The sequence below is a fragment of the Nesoenas mayeri genome, assembly GCF_963082525.1.
Source record: "Nesoenas mayeri genome assembly, chromosome: 28".
Lineage (NCBI taxonomy): Eukaryota > Metazoa > Chordata > Aves > Columbiformes > Columbidae > Nesoenas > Nesoenas mayeri.
Genome location: NC_137558.1, coordinates 363556 through 382998, shown reverse-complemented (window position 1 = coordinate 382998; position 19443 = coordinate 363556). Strand labels below are relative to the sequence as shown.

The following is a 19443-nucleotide window of genomic DNA, read 5'->3' as shown; positions in this document are numbered from 1 at the left end:
GCAATCCTTGACATCAGTTGTTAATTGGGCTATAAAATATCTTACAGGTTGTGATATAAGGAGGGAAATAAAGTCATGTGGTCCGTGGAAAAACTCAAAGGCAAACCCGGTACGTTCAATGCAGTTTATTGAAGGCGCAGTGAGAAGCTGGGACGTTTGAGCAGTGAGTGAAGCTCCGTTCACGTGAGTACAAGATGTCACTGGAAGATTTGTGCACCAGTGACTTCCCTTGGTGTTTTGGGGGGAACGGGGGGGCCGAGCTCTTCTAACAATCAGCGCGCTTTGAACAAGCCACCCCTAACATGCAAAGCAAATGAAAATACTACATATTCATCTGTAAGCAAATGGCTGCAGCGTAACTAGCAGGTGCTCTGCGGGTTGAAATCACCGTGTTTAACATTTCAGCTCAAATTTGCAGCTCAGGGTTTTTCTTTGACAAAAACAGAAAGAAAGAAAAACAAAGCGCAGGGAGCGTAGCGTGCGCGTTGCAGTGAAACCGCCGCTCTCTGTTCTGAAATGCTCTGGGAAGAGAAAGAGGTGTCTCGCGAGGAAGGGCGTTGTTCATGGGTCTGCTGGGTGTGGGAAAGGCCGGAGAGCGCGGTGCGACAAGCAAACCCTAAACGCTGCGATAGTCTGGACAGGAGAGTTCTAGAACACTGAGCTGAGCACCTGCTGGAGAAGCTTGCTGGATGTGTCCTTAGGGTGGGGACTCTGAAACAGAACTTTTCAGGGTACATATCTGACACTAACAAATGTGGGAGTGGGCTTGGTGACCAACGTTGCTACTAGTGGGCAGAGAAACTATCCTGCATCATGCCGGCCGTAGGAAGCGCACGTCTAAGCGTTGTCCTCCGCCGCTGCTGGCTGTGCCACCTCCCCAGCTGATGGCCCTAGGGAACAACACACGGGTCTCTGACAACGCCGTAGTTCCCCACCACGCCGCCGTTGCACCCCAGCGCCTCGGGGCTGTTGGCAACCACGACGGGAGAGCCCCCCAGCTGCCTGACCACGCAGCCCTGGTTTCCGAAGCTGACCACCCCACCGGCCTGGCAAGCCCCCATCCTACCATTCAAGCCCCCGTTGCCCGTGCTGACGACGGTGCGGGCCGGGAACCCCCCGCTCTGGGAGCTGAATCCCCCAGTTTTGCAGCTGACCCCTCCGGCTTGGCAATAGACCTCTGGGACGCACTGCTTGGCCACCGAGCTAATGACTCTTTTGGGATGGATCCCCGCGCTCCGGGAGCTGAATCCTCCGTTCTGGGAGCCGTGTCTTCCCGACCGTCTCCCCAGGGAGCCGTAGCCGCACGCGGCTGCGTTGGCAGCCAGCAGCCCGCAGTCGTCGGGGATGTTGTAGCCGCTGCTGACCACAGCTGCAAGACAGCCCACAGGGTTCGTTCGTTAGGGAGGAAAGCTGGAGGACTATCACCAGGCAAGTTGTTTCATGAGCGACAGAACCGACCCAGCCTGATTTCCTCTGGGTTTGTCCAACGTGTCGGAGCCCCCGCTCCTTCCAGCTCCTCCATGTCCCAACACATCCCCTCCCAGGCCCTCCCGGCTCCCACGCTGATGCTCTGGGGATGTTCTTCCTGGGTTCGGTGCCTGCTGAGCCTGCCAGGACAGCTCACTATTGCCTCCAAGAGCATAAAAGGGTCACAAATTCTACCTTCCCCCCTCCATCTAAAACCTGGTTTGTTTTTGAAACTCAGAGGTGTTTGAGATTTCTGGGTCTGGACTTTCAGCATCGACCTGGGCAGAAATGGCAAAGGGCGGCAGGGGCGGGCAGAAGGTGCTGCTCTGTACACCGGAGTGGATTTCCTAAAATGACAACCCCTCACGTCTGAAAATCTTCAGGTTACTTACACACGCTCACCGGGTTCCCCACACATATCCTGTTAGGGGAGAGAAGAGAAACACGCATTATTCTATTAACCAGCTGCACACACATCTGGAAACCCGACGTTACTCATCACTCCAGCCGCACATCCACCCCACTTAATCCCCTGTCGTAACACGTCTGTGTGTCCCTGGGACAGGAACAGTTTTGCTGGCACCAGGGTGGCCCGTGTGGCCTCCGGCCGTCTCTCCAGCCCGTCTCTGACAGCCCGCAGGATCCTGGAGCTGCACAGCTCACTTGGGAGCTGGAATCAGCCAACATTCAGGAGACAAGGGCCAAGGTCTGTGTTACCCACCTGCTCTCTTCACCCTCCAGGAGCGTCTTGTACGTGGCGATCTCGATGTCCAGGGCCAGCTTGACATTGAGCAGCTCCTGGTAGTCCCGCAGCATGCAGGCCAGCTCGTCCTTGGCCTTCTGGAGGGCGTTCTGCAGCTCCACGTGCTTCTCCCGAGCGTCTTTCAGGGCACAGTCCCCGCGCTGCTCCACGTCACAGATGGAGGTTTGCAGGCAGGAGACCTGTCAGCGGAGAATGAAAGTGCATGTGTCTTCAAGGCTTCGTTTCATAATTCCTGGACATCCTGGTTCCAGATTAATCCGCTATTCCAATTGCAGACAGAGCAAACAACCACAGCCGTCCCTTCTCTCTATCCGCTTTTCAACTGTACAGCCCAGAGCAGGTCTTAGGGACACTAACGGCCAGTCTCATCTTCCCCCATGCCCGAGTTGTCCTCCCAGACGCTGCCCTCCCTGGATCGCCACCTCTCCTACCTGCTTCTTCGCGTTCTCCAGCTCACACTGCAGCTTCTGTATCATCCGGGTGAGCTCTGAAATCTCGCACTTGTTGCTTTGCAGATCATCGCAGTATTTGCCTCTCTTGTCCTGAAGCTCCTGAAACTGGAACCAAGGAAAGAGTCATTGTTTTGACCCGGTAAGCTGCCGGACGGGCACCCAGGTCCTCCTCACCCACCCTGGTTTGGTAGAAAGCGTCAACTTCTTCTTTGCTCTTCTGAGCTATTTCTTGGTACCAGCACTCGACATTCTTGATGATGCTCTCCATGTCCAGGTCGCGGTTGTTGTCCATTTTGACGATGACCGAGGTGTCGCACAGCTGCCGATCCACCTGAGCGCGTTCCTGTGGGTTGGGGAATGGCTTAGTCAGCCGTTAGCAAGTCTCAAGGCTGTTCAGTGGAGGAAGGGCTGGGACACAGAGCCGCACAAGTCGAGCAATGTCCCTCGGTCGGCTCAGCAGAAAATGCTCCCTGTCGGATGAGTTGCCACACGTCGGCTGCTGACCGACATGCTGACCTGCAGCAATTCTGTCCACATCAAGGGCAGGGAACCTGAGTGATGAGCCCCTGCTATCCTGTCATCTTCAGCTGCTTTGCTGATGCTAATGACAGGATTAAGCTGGGAGTTTCTGGAGCTCTAATCAGACAACTGCAATCCGGAGGAACGAGACGGACGCATCTCTGTTCTCGGGGTAGAGTTAGGACACAGCCAATTCATCCCTGCAGCTGCATTAACGAAGGGGGAAACACCCTATTTCCAGCCTAATCATGTTAATTTTCTATCAGCCTTGTAGTTCCATGCTTTCAACTATTCAGGGCTTGCGGGGGGAGATGTCCCAGGGGGATTCCAAGGAATCTGGAGCACCTGAGGGGTGAGACGGCGCCACCGAGCCCTGGGCCGAGCAGAGGAACCCACCTCCTCAAAGACGCATTTCAGCAGCTCCAGCTGCCTCCTCAGCAGATCCACCTTCACCTCCAGCTCCTCCTTGTTCAGGAAGATGCAGTCGGCGTCCTGCAAGAGAGGAGACGCGTCCAGCCCCGGCGCCGGGAGCGCGGAGCCGCGAGGAGACGGGGGCAGCGCCAGGAGCACCGGAACGCGTCCCAGCGGGAGCGCAGGAGCGGGGAGGTGTGAGACGGTGAGTCAAGGTGCCCCGGTGGCTCCTGGACGAGTGGAACGTCCCACTGGGACTTACTGGGATTAGTTTATTTCTTACTTGGGATGTAGCTCCAAACTCAGAACTGACTAATGAGCATTCCAATTATTTTTTTTAATATTGTTAAAATGATTTCTGCTTTTCTGACGTCTAAGTGTGAAGGATGTGAATAAATCAGTGTCTGAGATGGCAGGTATTGCAGTGGGACCCCGCTCACTGTCCCCCTCCCACAAATACACCCTCCCAGTGCAATTCAACATGCAAGTTTTGCTGTAGCAACATAAGCTTTGGGGATACGTTCTTTTTACTTTCTACTTGCACTTGCCTGTTTTTCTGGCCCTCTTTACAGGCATTTGCTGATAATCCACTATTTCAGCCAAGCTCTACCCCAGACAAACCTGCTATAGGTGTAGTGGTTGGTGTATTCGAGCCTCTCACCTTTTTGAGTGCCACAAACTCGTTCTCCACTGTCGTCCGCCTGTTGATTTCCTCCTCATACCTGTTGGGAAAGGCAAAGGGCTGAGCCGGGCGGTGCCATCAGCCCCGCGGGCGCGGAGCACCGGGGAGATGACAGCCCTGGCTCGCTCGAGGCTGCCAGACCGCAGCCGTCGGACCATCCCCGGAGCTGAAGCCACTTGTGAACAACAACATTAACAATGCAAAGAGCTTGCGAGCGAGACGGGAGGACGCAACGTCCCCGAAGGGGCCGCACGCCGGGGAGCGCGGGACGAGCCCGGGGGAGGCGAAGCGCCCAAGGTCCTCACTTGCACTTGAACTCCTCCACCAGCTGGCTGGTGGCACACTCCTCGCTGCCCAGCTTCTGCTTCTCGCAGAGCAGGCAGTCCAGGCGCTTCCGCAGGTCGCAGATGTAGTTCTCGAAGTATAGCTCCAGGTTTTTCCCTTTCTTGGGCAGGACGTATTGCTGCAGGAGGCCCCATTTGGTCTCCAGCACTTTGTTCTGCTGCTCCAGGAACCGGACCTGCAGGCCAGAAAACAGCAACCCTTCCAATAAAGGGGAGCGTGGTATGTCCGCACCTGGTTTGACCGTCATTGTGAAACTGCAGGTGCACTAATGGGATCTTTGGGAAGTGAGCAGTGCTGTACCACAATCATCATAAAATCATCTGCCCTTCTTTAGCAATCTAAAAGTTATGTGTCTAAATTATTTAAACATGTAAAAGTCACATGTCTAAATAGTTTAGAACTTTAAAATTCACATGTCTAAATAATTTAGAACTTTAAAATTCACATATCTAAATTATTTAGAGATTTAAAAGTCACATGCCTAAATCTGCCAGTTAATAGAAATAAAGCTCCTCTGATGCTTTAGGAGGAGATCGAGTCCCAGTGGTGGGACCTGTTTGTCTTTTTCCTACAAAGGCGGCAGCTCAGCGTTGGGTCTCGCGCTGGGGTGCGGCCGTCGGGACGAAGCTCCTCTGCTTCAGGAGTGGGTTTAGAACAGCCGCGGTATTTAAAGACAAAGTGGGGAAAAGGGTCTAAGGGCAGGAATATGAGCCCACCAGAGCCTGCACGGGAAACCCAGAGAGGAAGGGCCATGGCTGCCTTGGCCACGGTGCAAACACCCACGAGGGTGGGGATTCGGGGATTCTCTGCACAGGGACTCAATGGTCCTGTGGGTCCATTCTATGGTTCTGTGAAATACTGGGGCTGTCTGAAACGAGCCCTCGGCCAGCACGGCGGATCCCACCCGCGTGGCTGTGTGGGGTCCGGACCTTTGCGCGGAGCGCGCTGGGTGATCCCAGCATGAGCGGGGCTGGGTGGGGGGAGCTCGGTCGCGCTCGATCTCTCAAAGGTTCGCACTCACCTTGTCGATGAAGCAGGCGAACTGGGTGTTGAGGGTCTTGATCTGTTCCTTCTCCTGACAGCGGATTTCGTGTTCCAGCGGGTCGACCCCGACGCACAGCGGCTTCAGCAGCCGCTCGTCGATGCAGATGCCCTGGATGCCGTCGGCCTTGCGGTCGGGGTAACCTCTCATGATGCTAAATCCGCGGGGGCCGCAGAGGCCGACCCTTCCTCCCACGTTGCCGTAGCCCGCGCCGCCGAAGCCGAACTCTCCGAAGCACCCGGTCCCGCAGACCCCGTTCACGTAGGAGATCCTCCTGCTGGCCCCCAGGTTGCAGACGCTCCGGCTGCTGTAGGCGCCGCAGCGCGCGGGCGGGCAGGCGGAGGCGGCGAAGCTGCGCCCGCAGATCTCCGAAGCCGAGCTGAAGCCTCTTCGTCCCAGGACGGACCGCACCGTGGGCGCCTGTCTGCTCATCCTGGCTCCTCTGGAGGCAAATCGCGAAGTTTGGGGAAGCTCTTCGGCAGGACGGGAGCGGAGGTGCCGCTGAAGTGACACGGTGATGCCGCTGCCCCTTATATACATTTGGGAAGCTGGCCTTGATAGCATCAGGACATTAATTTAAAGCGCTTAAGGGTTTGGTTTGCCTGGCAGCAGTAAATGCTCCTCAGAATGCAAAACAGCCCGGCAAACACTAACTACTGAGGAAATAAAAAGGAATCTAAAAGTGCTCTGTTTGCAAGTTGGCTTAGAATATATTACGGTTTGAAGTGTTCCCCTAACTTACACTAATTATAGTTTAGCAAACATTTTTGAAGAAAGCCTTTGTGATCTGTTTGCAGCGTGTCGTTTGGGGTTTTGTGTCTCATGGGCCCTGTGTGTGATGGCATGTTTTGCAGACTTGCACTTTGTGGGGCTCGTTTCACAATCTCCTTTTTTCTCTCACCAGGCTTGGTTTGGGTGCGGAAAATAACCAAAAGAAAAAAGGCGACTACGGAAAAGCGCCGTGGAAGTCGTGTTGTGATGGATGGATCCTTATGCACCTGAAACATCAGCACATTCACTGAGTTATGGGTCTGGATTCATCTGCAAGGACTCAAAATGCCCCCACAAACACTCCCGTGCAGCATCTCACGCTGAGCTCCGACCACCTCAAACAGCTGGTTGCACCCCGGAACCGCCGCACAGCTCCGTTTTCTCACTCCATTTTTGCTCTTTGCGGTCAGTGACATTTCACTGGGGTAACGCTGTAGATTCTTCAACCGAAGTCCAGTTGACACCATCAAATCTTTGCCCCTCGGAGTTTCTACCCAGCTGATGTCAGAGACTCTTGGATTCATCCCGGTAGCTCTGGAGGAAACAAGGAACAGTAGCACGTTGGGGCCGGTGAGATCCGCCTCGTTCAGACAGCGGCAGCCGAGCGCGGCGACTTTGCCAGACACGTCCTTGACACTCGTGGGGCTGCATCTCCAAGAGAAACAGCCCCCGGTGCCGCTGGAGGGAACGGGTGATTCACCGGGCGCCCGCGCTCGTCCTCCTCCACCAGCAGGGGAAGCCTCAACGGGCGGATGAGACTGGACACCAGATGGTTTTGACTCACGTTGGCCAGGTGAATCCCATCGCCAGCCCGAGGTGAGGACCTGCCACCCATCTCCGGGCCTTCTCCAGCGAACGCTGGGAAAGGGAACAATGGGGCTCTTGCGGCTCTTTGTGTTTGGGAGGAAAAAGGAGACGTTGGGGTGCAAACAGCTCGATGTCCTCAGCCCCTCCTGAGCAAAGCGGAGCAATGCTTGGAAAGTCTGCGTGGTTTATTATACATAGAGCTGTGGTACACGGAGACACCGTCATCCCTCATCCTCATTAACCCCCTCCAAAAACATCGTACAGGAGTTAGGGTCAACGCAAACCATAAAACCAGCACTAAACCTCCTTAAAACGTTAAACCTTCTAATACCAAGTGCTTAAAAAGAGGCGCACAGCAACACCATAGGACGTGACTCCGGCACCGAGCTTTGCCAGGCTATTAATTGAACGCGTAATTGCAGCGTGCGTGAGTTTGAGGGGCTGCTGGTATGAATTAGTTGCGTAAACTGGTACTTTTGCCCTGTACGGATGGGATAATTCACCGTAGTTACAGTGTGACTCTCAGATTACACCTTGTTTGTAGTATTTGAGGCTGGCAGTTTACACCGGGTGCCGGAGCCGTTGCCAGTATCAGGTAAAGCAAATATTAGAGGCTTCAAGCCAAAGCTCGTGAGTTCTGAGGAACAACGCGCGTTGTGCCTGTTGGTACCCACGGTGTCGGGAACCGGCGGTTGCTGCGAGTGTGGATGTGGGAAATGGGGCAGCACGCTGAAAACATCCCGTGTCTTTGAGTCAAGGAAAAGAAAAAGGGGAAGGGCTGAGGAAGCAAAGAGGAAAATGTTCTGATGAGGGGCTGGATGGAGCTGCGATCGCTCCTTTGTCAGCGTTCTCCTCAATGTGCTGCTGAAAATAGCATCCATTATAAACATGTGAAGTTCCCTCATTTGTTTGTTGCTGCTGGAGGTGAATCCGAAGCAGCTCTTTCCAAGCGCGTTTCGTGCGATAGTCCCGAGGAGGTTCCCTCTCTGTAATTACCCGCAGCCGTAGGAAACTCGTTGCACTCGGATGGGGCTACGGCAGGAACCCACCTGCGCTGGGACCATTAGTAGCTGGAAAACCAGGTTGTAACGTGTATTTTTACACACAGAGTTTCATGGACGGTATAGACTCTTGTCTCTGAGACGTTAAAGACTTTATTTGATTAGTGCAGCCTTGTTTCCTGTATCTACAGCCAGAGTTGTCCAAGGAACTCAATCTGGTGGTTTTCCTCTTGCAACCCCACGTCCGCTCTGTGTGACGGGATTTTCAAAGGATGTTCCTCGTCAAACACGGGGCCCGGGAGCCCCTTCCTCCCCGCTCCACCATCAAACCGCCGAGGATCCTCATTCCGGCTCTGGAGCGGGCTGGGCGGGAGATCGGCATCTCCAGACGGTGACTCACCGCACCCACACGGGCGGAATCCGGCTCCGGAGGGACCTTCTCGCTCCTGCCGGACGGCACAGCCCGTCTAGACAGACAGACAGACACCCGGCCGGGCGCCCCGGCCGCTCCGAACCTGGGCTGGAATGGGTCCCGCCCTTTGGGCGCCAAATTTCTGCAGCGCCTTTGAAGTCCTAATGAGAGCGCTCGGCATCACGCGCTGCCCCTCGCCAGGCGCACGTCCTATCTCCTGCTCAACCCGGCTTTGCGGCAGAGCCGAGGGTCGCGTTGGTCCTCGTGCCGGTGCCTTCCTCCCGCGGCGGGACTGAGGGTGGGAGTCCTGGCGGGACGGCGAAGCAAAGAGAGCAGAAAGGGACAGGTGAAGATGTGGCGGCCGCGATGGGGTCGCAGCCACGCCGCGGTGAAGCCCCAGGCAGGGGTGGGGCTTGGGCAGAGCTGGTTTTCCGAGCCGCGCGGAGGAGCCGCCCCTGCAGAGTCCCATCAAAGTGAAGCTCTCACTGAACTAACTTATCAGCCCCTGCAGCGTGAGGAAGCAGCACCAGCTCTGCGTCATTGCCCCGATTTACCCTTTTCCTGTATAAAAACTGAGGGGTTTGTCTATTTTCAGTGGGAACTCCGTAACCTTTACGAGATACATGAACCCCCCTGAATGGATATTTATGGCTCCTCAATCATTCTTTTCTTGTCAAATCTTTCTCGTGGTTTTTCCATTAAAGATCGTGGCTGTTTATTTCTGTGCTCCTTGTATTTTATTGGGAAATAGCATCTTATCACGGGCAAGGAAAGCTCTTCCAGCTTGGAGGCACAATAACAGCTCTGATGGGAAAGTCCTTCCCTCTGGATCCCCTTTTGAAATCCCGAATTTCTACAATGGTGCTGACAAACCCAACAAAGTGCATTCCTGAGGTTTTTCCCTTCGTGACCCTATTGCGCCGGGTTTGGAGGAGGTGCGGAATCGGTTCCCATCACACCTCTGCGGTCAGCACGCTATAGACATGCAAAGAGACCGAGATGGCTCCGCTATGAATCTTTAAACACCCATTGAACAGCATTGAGCCAAATCTAGTGCAAATCAGCATAGATGAGTTTTAAAGGTTTCATGGTTTAAATGGCACAGGTGGGATCTCCAGGGTGCTCTGGGCAGCCCCGCCGCCCCTGCCCAGTCGTTGGCACTTCTGACCAGCAGATACATCCTGTCTGATGTGGGAATGAGGGAACTTGTGTCTTCCTGGGGAAAAACCAAGTGACGACACGTTGTTTGTTCTCCACGCGGTTTATCGGGAAAAGAGCAAAAATGTTTAAAGCTCTTGAGTCATCAAGATGTAAGTGAAGGTGCAGTGATTTATGCGTATGTCAGGACACTGCAGAGCCAATAGGAGCATAAGCGATGTAATTACTCTTTGCTGACTCCAGAAGGGGAAATGTGTTTTGTTTTCTTTTAATTGAGGTTTTCTTTCTGATGTGCCTGACCAAACAGCTCCGAGACGGTGCCTGAAAAGCCTCCTGGCGTCCGGCCTGCCCCGGTGACCCCGACCAAACAGCTCTGAGACGGTGCCCAAAGAGTCTCCTGGTTCCAGGTGACCCCCACGTCCCACCGTCGCCCAAATTCCCGCAGATTTGGGTGAAACGGCGGGTCCTGCAGAACTCCCTTCCGGAAACACTTCCCGGGGTGCTCCGAATTAAATACCCTGACTTGTGCCATAGATAGAAAAGGCTTAATGGGGAAAAGCACCTGGCAGGCCGGTGGGACCGGGAAGGAGTGACGATACGTGCTCCAGCTCACCCGCCCTTCAAAGCAGCAGAAATCAAAAGGAGCATGTTTTGTGTGTTCTGAGTGTCCCTGTTTTGATGTGATCCAGCCGAGTTCCTCTGATGTGGGTTCGTGTCGCTGCTTTCATGATGTTCCTGTACCCGTTTTGCCTTTTCCCTGCGTGTCTCTTGGGTGTCACCCACTCGGTGTCGCACGCCAGTGGTCACGGGGGGACACAGATGGGGACACCGGGAGTCCTGCTGTCCCTGCACTTTCCTTTCTTCTGAACGTCCCCAGTTGGAAGTTTTGTTGTTTGGGGTTTTTTTGGTGTTTTTTAGGAAAGCCACATTTCTAAATTCTGAATTCTAAAATCTAATCTAAATTCTAAATTCTGAAACCAAATGTGAATTCTGAACTAGCACAGAAAAGCTGGACCTGTCCCCGGCCTGCCCAGCCGTGCTTAAGTCTTGTTTCGAGGATACCAATACTTTGTTCTAATTAGAGCTAATAATTAAGGTTTTCCATTACTTCCCGTTATAAACTATATAATGAATTAGATGGTCTGGAAATCCTACCAGTTTCTACGGGTGCCGAATTACTGGTGAGTCATAATTCTACCCTATGTATTGGGTGCTTTGAACCTGTGTCGAATGCTTTGTCTCCTGCCAGAATTCTCGCTGCAGCAATTTTGGTGACTTTCCGAGCGGCCGTAGATAATCCAGCAACCTCATTTGGTGCAATTAGTTCTTTGCTGTAATCAAACGACCAGCAGAGAACAGGCGGGCAGAGGATCCTCCGTCCCTGCCGGGCACCATGGGGACCGTGACGTGGCGTCTCACATCTGGGGTCCATCACTGCTCCGTCACGTCTCCTGCTGCTGTACCTGAGCGCAAAGTGGTTATTTGTGATTAACAACCCTCCACAGGCCATTGTCAGTTAATGATGGTGACTGGCCGGGCAAGACTCGGCTCTTCCAAACCGCGATGCTGGGTCTGCTGAGAGACAAATGCATCTGAGAACCTTCTCCTTCCTCATCGAGTCCAGAAACTTCTAGAATCACCAGCTTAGACTTGGCCGCCCAACTTTTAGAAGAACAAATAAGTGTAGCTGCCTTTCTCATTAAGTTGTCTGCTCTGATTGTGTAGAACGCACCAAAAAACAAGTCTTGGGTGGAGAAGGCAATAAATAGCCTTGGAAAGAGGAAGCTCGGCCACAACTTAGTGCTCGTTAATGGTTTAATTGGGAACAGCTGTAGGCTGGGCCTTGGTGGGCCCAGCAATCAGGATCCTTCCTGGTGGTCAGGGCTGCCCTCTGGTTCCGTCCTTTGTATCTCAGCCCTGAACTGGAATCCCCTGGGATACCTGCAGGCTGGTGAAGGATCGATTGGGGCTGCTCAGCAGAGGAGGCTGGTGGGTTGGACTAAGTTGGGCGTATCTGACTGTCGATGTGGGGCCGGGGTCGCGTCTCTGTCCTCGGGGCTCCTCGCCAAAGGCTCTTGCGACTCAGAAAGGCGTCGGTTCCATTTCAGGAATGGTCCCCTGCTATTGTGCTGTCCTGGTCCTTCACTTCTCAACAGGCTCAAACCTTGTTCAGGTTTTTTTGGCAATTAATTACTTAAGCATTTCAAGCTCCTGAAATCCAGTAGTGTCACGTTTACCTTTCTTTCTTTTTTTTTTTTTTTTTTTGCTTTTGCAGGGATTTTTTTCCTTTTTTGCCTTTTTCCCCTTTCTGTTCTTTTTTCCTTTTCCTTTTGGCTTTTCCCTCTCCTCGCTCCCTGGGCTCCTGGGAGGGGCTTTGTCACCACCTTTTGCAAGCAGATCGACACAACCCCAAACCGGTCCCCAGAGACCTCGCTGGCGTGCACACGGTGCCGGAGCGTTCCTCGTGCCTCACCGGTCGCAGACATTGGGCGCTGGAGCAGCTCGGCCCGCGCCCAGCGAGGGGTAATTGACGGCTGAAGGAGCTGGAAAGACAACTCGCTTAATTGCAGGTTCTTGACAGCGCTATCAATTACACCCACGCGGGAGCGATTGAAGTCCTGGGTGCCTCCCTGGGCGCTGGAGCCCCAGCGGGGCCGCGGTGGTGCCGGAGCGGGGCCGAGCCTGGGGACACTTCCCCGGAGCTGCTCTGGCTCCGTCTTCATTGTTTGCCTCCGGTTTGTCTCTGCTTGGTCTCCCGGTACCCGGTGGTTCTCCCGAGGGGGCCGGGGCTCTGCAGGTACCTCCCGCCACCGGGGACACCGCGGCTCCTTTCGAGCCAGAAATGGCTCAGAGCTTTGGGTTTGGAGCCCGCGGGCTTGCGGATGGTTTCAAAAGCTGTTTGTTTGTTTCACACAGATACACTTTGATAAGCAAAACTCCTGACTCGGGTTTTCATGCCACCCGTCCGGATCAGCCTCACCCGAGTCCCCACGTCCCCTGGTGACCCTGAGGCCCCGCAAGGCAGATGATGCCACCTGGTGCCACCCGTGGGCCCTTCCCGCGTGGCTCCGGCTGGAATTCGGAGGATCACAAGGTTGGTTCTGCGCTCCCTCCCGACTTCGCCCCATCCCACCCAGTTTGCTGCAGGACACCAGGGTTTGTGCGTCACTCAACAGTGGGGTGTCCAGGTTTAAAACACACCAGATCTTCACCTACGCCCATGGAGCTGGTGGATCTCGGTGGACTCGTGTCGGTTGTGTTTGCTGAGGGCTGCATGTGGGCACCAGGGGAGCAGCTCCCGGCATAATCACAGCTCATTAATTACTTCTAATCACCAGGAATTTTGGAAGGAGGCCCAGCGATGAAGACAGGAGGCCCACAAATTTCATGATGCTACAATGTGGCCCTGACTAATTTCGTGGCTTTTTGCCAAAGTAAATCAGGAGGGAACTTCTTGTTCTGGCCACATTGGCACAGTGACAAGGGCTCGAGCCAGAACTCCATCAGTTAGACTGGGAGAGCTGGCACAAAACCCAGCTCAACGCCACCGTGGTGCAGCTCTGTTCTCCCACTAGGTGGTGCTATCTAATGCATCTTGAGCTTCCCTGTCCACATGGGTTCTTGGTGGTGACATGAGCCCGTTCACAGCTGGTTCCACATTCAGAAAGCCCTTCAGGATGCCACTCGCACCTGTAGAGGGCAACATTCAGAGGCCGGGACAGCGTTAGCCATCCAGCTCGCCCAGGTGAGACTCGCGCCACCCACACGCTGAGCCCACGGGTGGGACCCGCGTGGGTGGAAACACGGGCTTATCTCAGCAGGGTTTGGAAGGCACCCTGCAGGTTTCACACCCCATGGCTGCTCCACAGCTGGCAGGGGCCTCCGCAGGTGACAAGGGCAGCGACAACCCACTTCTCACCGAAATGTGGCTCCTGGACCTCCCCGCGTGCCGGGAACTCACGGCTTCCCCCAGGCTGTGCCGGAGAGGTGGGACTTAGCCCTTTGTGGCTCCACATCCACCTTCTCCAATGGTCTCCGTGGCTCTAGCACTACCTGCAGACGGGTGTCCACAGTGGGTGTCCCACTGAGCTGAGGACCCCGCTCCCTGGGGAGGAGGTGCCGCCCCCGCGACTCCGCACAGGCGGTTTCTTTGAAAAACGGCAGAAAAGCTCCAACTTTCCCTCCGAGTGGGGAACAGACATGAAATGCTCCCGGTGGGATTGTGACACTCAGTTACCCAAGAGGAGCGTCGCTGAATCAGGTGACACGGCTGCGTGGAGCTTCTCAGCCTTGCCTGGTAATCTCAGCTGCTCTTTTCCTGAGGCTGGATCGCAGCTCCAGTAACCATTTATATATTCAGAGTTCTTTCCAAGTGTTCATGACGCACATCAGCTCCCACCCACCCACAGACCAACACGGACGCTGCGCATCCTTTCAAGTTTTTATTTGCCAAAGAAAAGGGTCCCAAATAGCCCAAGGGGAAGATCTCACAGAAAGGCTGAGGAAGCGGTAGAACCACCACAACATTGTCACAGAACAGAGGTGGCGACGGACACACCTGGGGGTGGCCATGCAAGGAAACAGAGCGCGGGGTGCTGGGTGACACATTTGGACGAGTGGGGGCACGTGGTTGGGAGAAAAGCCACCCTTGCCTCCAATAGGAAGGGGAACATCTTCCAAGTCCACTGGCAGCATTTCCATTCAAATATTAATTCTGGGACTCATCTTCAGAGGAACCGGAGCCACGGCGACACACGTACGAGTAGCCCTGGCTCCCAGAATAGCAAACATCTTCAGAGCAGCATTCTCCGGTCTCAGCGCCGCACACGTAACTCCCAGCACCACAGCTCCCGCCCCCATAACCCCCTTCCCCTCCAGAGCAGACCCCACCTCCAGAACCAAACCCCCCACCGCCAGGGCTGCAGACACCCCCGGAGCTGGGGGCCCAACTTCCACAGCTGGAGCCACCTCCAGAGCTGGAGCCTCCATGACCGCATCTCCCTCCAGAGATGGAGCCTCTCCTACCAGAGCTGCTGCCACCTCCAGAGCTCATCCCACCACTGTGGGGACTGCATCTGCCACTGCCAGAGCTGGATCCCCACCCTCCAGAGCTGGAGCCTCCATGACCTGAGCTTCCTGCATAGCTGAACCCTCCATGACCTGAGCTGCCTCCAGAGCTGGAGCCTCTTCTACCAGAGCTGCTGCCACCTCCAGAGCTGGATGCTCCATGACCTGAGCTTCCTCCTATTCCATGACCAGAGCATTCTCCACCTCCAGAGCTGGAGCCTCCATGACCTGAGCTGTGACTATCTCCATAGCTGGAACCCCCATGACCTGAGCTTCCTCCAGAGCTGGAACCTCCATGACCTGAGCTTCCTCCTCCTCCAGAGCTGGATCCCCAACCTCCAGAGCTGGAACCTCCATGACCTGAGCTTCCTCCAGAGCTGGAGCCTCCATGACCTGAGCTTCCTCCTCCTCCAGAGCTGGATCCCCAACCTCCAGAGCTGGAGCCTCCATGACCTGAGCTGCCTCCTATTCCATGGCCAGAGCTTCCTCCTCCTCCTCCAGAGCTGGAGCCTCCATGAACTGAGCTGCCTCCTATTCCATGACCTGAGCTTCTGCCACCTCCAGAGCTGGATCCCCAACCTCCAGAGCTGTGGCCACCTCCAGAGCTGGAGCCTCCATGACCTGAGCTGCCTCCTATTCCATGACCTGAGCTGCCTCCTATTCCGTGGCCAGAGCATTCTCCACCTCCATAGCTGGAACTCCCATGACCTGAGCTTCCTCCAGAGCTGAAGCCTCCATGACCTGAGCTGCCTCCTATTCCATGGCCAGAGCTTCCTCCACCTCCAGAGCTAGATCCCCAACCTCCAGAGCTGTGGCCACCTCCAGAGCTGGAGCCTCCATGACCTGAGCTTCCTCCAGAGATGGAGCCTCTCCTACCAGAGATGCTGCCACCTCCAGAGCTGCCTCCTATTCCATGACCAGAGCATTCTCCACCTCCAGAGCTGGAGCCTCCATGACCTGAGCTTCCTCCAGAGATGGAGCCTCTCCTACCAGAGCTGCTGCCACCTCCAGAGCTCATCCCACCACTGTGGGGACTGCATCTGCCACTGCCAGAGCTGGATCCCCAACCTCCAGAGCTGGAGCCTCCATGACCTGAGCTGCCTCCTATTCCATGGCCAGAGCTGGATCCCCAACCTCCAGAGCTGTGGCCACCTCCAGAGCTGGAGCCTCCATGACCTGAGCTGCCTCCTATTCCATGACCAGAGCTTCCTCCACCTCCAGAGCTGGAGCCTCCGTGACCTGAGCTTCCTCCAGAGATGGAACCTCTCCTACCAGAGCTGCTGCCACCTCCAGAGCTCATCCCTCCACTGTGGGGACTGCATCTGCCACTGCCAGAGCTGGATCTCCAACCTCCAGAGCTAGAGCCTCCATGACCTGAGCTGTGGCTACCTCCAGAGCTGGAGCCTCCATGACCTGAGCTTCCTCCAGAGATGGAGCCTCTCCTACCAGAGCTGCTGCCACCTCCAGAGCTCATCCCTCCACTATAGGGACTGCATCTGCCACTGCCAGAGCTAGAGCCTCCATGACCTGAGCTTCCTCCTATTCCATGGCCAGAGCTTCCTCCACCTCCAGAGCTGGATCCCCAACCTCCAGAGCTGTGGCCACGTCCAGAGCTGGAGCCTCCATGACCTGAGCTTCCTCCAGAGATGGAACCTCTCCTACCAGAGCTGCTGCCACCTCCAGAGCTCATCCCACCACTGTGGGGACTGCATCTGCCACTGCCAGAGCTGGATCCCCAACCTCCAGAGCTGGAGCCTCCATGACCTGAGCTGCCTCCTATTCCATGGCCAGAGCTGGATCCCCAACCTCCAGAGCTGTGGCCACCTCCAGAGCTGGAGTCTCCATGACCTGAGCTGCCTCCTATTCCATGATCAGAGCATTCTCCACCTCCAGAGCTGGAGCTTCCATGACCTGAGCTGTGGCCACCTCCATAGCTGGAACCCCCATGACCTGAGCTTCCTCCTGTTCCATGACCTGAGCTTCCGCCACTACCATAGCTGGGGCCTCCATGGCCAGAGCTTCCTCCACCTCCAGAGCTGGAGCCTCCATGACCTGAGCTTCCGCCACCTCCAGAGCTGGAGCCTCGATGACCTGAGCTTCCTCCAGAGATGGAGCCTCTCCTACCGGAGCTGCTGCCACCTCCAGAGCTCATCCCTCCACTGTGGGGACTGCATCTGCCACTGCCAGAGCTGGATCCCCAACCTCCAGAGCTGGAGCCTCCATGACCTGAGCTTCCTCCTGTTCCATGACCAGAGCATTCTCCACCTCCAGAGCTGGAGCCTCCATGACCTGAGCTTCCTCCTGTTCCATGACCTGAGCTTCCACCACTACCATAGCTGGAGCCTCCATGACCTGAGCTGCCTCCTATTCCATGGCCAGAGCTTCCTCCACCTCCATAGCTGGAGCCTCCATGACCTGAGCTGCCTCCTATTCCATGACCAGAGCATTCTCCACCTCCAGAGCTGGAGCCTCCATGACCTGAGCTTCCTCCAGAGATGGAGCCTCTCCTACCAGAGCTGCTGCCACCTCCAGAGCTCACCCCTCCACTATAGGGACTGCATCTGCCACTGCTAGAGCTGGAGCCTCCATGACCTGAGCTGCCTCCTATTCCATGGCCAGAGCTTCCTCCTCCTCCTCCAGAGCTGGAGCCTCCATGACCTGAGCTTCCTCCACCTCCCGAGCTGGATCCCCAACCTCCAGAGCTGTGGCCACCTCCATAGCTGGAGCTTCCATGACCTGAGCTTCCTCCAGAGATGGAGCCTCTCCTACCAGAGCTGCTTCCACCTCCAGAGCTCATCCCACCACTGTGGTGACTGCATCTGCCACTGCCAGAGCTGGATCCCCAACCACCAGAGCTGGAGCCTCCATGACCTGAACTTCCTCCTATTCCATGACCAGAGCTTCCTCCACCTCCAGAGCTGGAGCCTCCATGACCCGAGCTGTGGCCACCTCCATAGCTGGAACCCCCATGACCTGAGCTTCCTCCAGAGATGGAGCCTCTCCTACCAGAGCTGCTGCCACCTCCAGAGCTCATCCCTCCACTGTGGGGACTGCATCTGCCACTGCCAGAGCTGGATCCCCACCCTCCAGAGCTGGAGCCTCCATGACCTGAGCTGCCTCCTATTCCATGATCAGAGCATTCTCCACCTCCAGAGCTGGAGCCTCCATGACCTGAGCTTCCTCCTGTTCCATGACCTGAGCTTCCACCACTACCATAACTGGAGCCTCCATGACCTGAGCTGCCTCCTATTCCATGATCAGAGCATTCTCCACCTCCAGAGCTGGAGTCTCCATGACCTGAGCTTCCTCTTGTTCCATGACCTGAGCTTCCACCACTACCATAGCTGGAGCCTCCATGACCTGAGCTGCCTCCTATTCCATGGCCAAAGCTTCCGCCACCTCCATAGCTGGAGCCTCCATGACCTGAGCTGCTTCCTATTCCATGACCAGAGCATTCTCCACCTCCAGAGCTGGAGCCACCATGACCTGAGCTGTGGCCACCTCCAGAGCTGGAACCCCCATGACCTGAGCTTCCTCCAGAGATGGAACCTCTCCTACCAGAGCTGCTGCCACCTCTAGAGCTCATCCCTCCACTGTGGGGACTGCATCTGCCACTGCCAGAGCTGGATCCCCAACCTCCAGAGCTGGAGCCTCCATGACCTGAGCTGCCTCCTATTCCATGGCCAGAGCTTCCTCCACCTCCAGAGCTGGATCCCCAACCTCCAGAGCTGGAGCCTCCATGACCTGAGCTTCCTCCAGAGATGGAGCCTCTCCTACCAGAGCTGCTGCCACCTCCAGAGCTCATCCCACCACTGTGGGGACTGCATCTGCCACTGCCAGAGCTGGATCCCCAACCTCCAGAGCTGGAACCTCCATGACCTGAGCTTCCTCCTATTCCGTGACCAGAGCATTCTCCACCTCCAGAGCTGGAGCCTCCATGACCTGAGCTTCCTCCTGTTCCATAACCTGAGCTTCCACCACTACCATAGCTGGAGCCTCCATGACCTGAGCTGCCTCCTATTCCATGGCCAGAGCTTCCGCCACCTCCATAGCTGGAGCCTCCATGACCTGAGCTGCTTCCTATTCCATGACCAGAGCATTCTCCACCTCCAGAGCTGGAGCCACCATGACCTGAGCTGTGGCCACCTCCATAGCTGGAACCCCCATGACCTGAGCTTCCTCCAGAGATGGAACCTCTCCTACCAGAGCTGCTGCCACCTCCAGAGCTCATCCCTCCACTGTGGGGACTGCATCTGCCACTGCCAGAGCTGGATCCCCAACCTCCAGAGCTGGAGCCTCCATGACCTGAGCTGCCTCCTATTCCATGGCCAGAGCTTCCTCCACCTCCAGAGCTGGATCCCCAACCTCCAGAGCTGGAGTCTCCATGACCTGAGCTTCCTCCAGAGATGGAGCCTCTCCTACCAGAGCTGCTGCCACCTCCAGAGCTCATCCCTCCACTGTGGGGACTGCATCTGCCACTGCCAGAGCTGGATCCCCAACCTCCAGAGCTGGAGCCTCCATGACCTGAGCTGCCTCCTATTCCATG

The 19443-nt window shown here is 55.8% G+C and overlaps 1 protein-coding gene across 1 annotated transcript; it reads right to left on the bottom strand.

Annotated features, from left to right (window-relative positions):
• Positions 1 to 890: 890 nt before the first annotated feature.
• LOC308050511 (keratin, type II cytoskeletal 4-like) lies at positions 891 to 6113 on the bottom strand (the record flags this gene model as incomplete). Its single annotated transcript, XM_080360651.1, has 9 exons — positions 891 to 1369; positions 1860 to 1888; positions 2189 to 2409; positions 2662 to 2787; positions 2861 to 3025; positions 3598 to 3693; positions 4274 to 4334; positions 4600 to 4814; positions 5661 to 6113. 9 exons carry the CDS (start codon positions 6111 to 6113, stop codon positions 891 to 893), a joined length of 1845 nt encoding a protein of 614 aa, XP_080216777.1.
• Positions 6114 to 19443: the final 13330 nt, after the last annotated feature.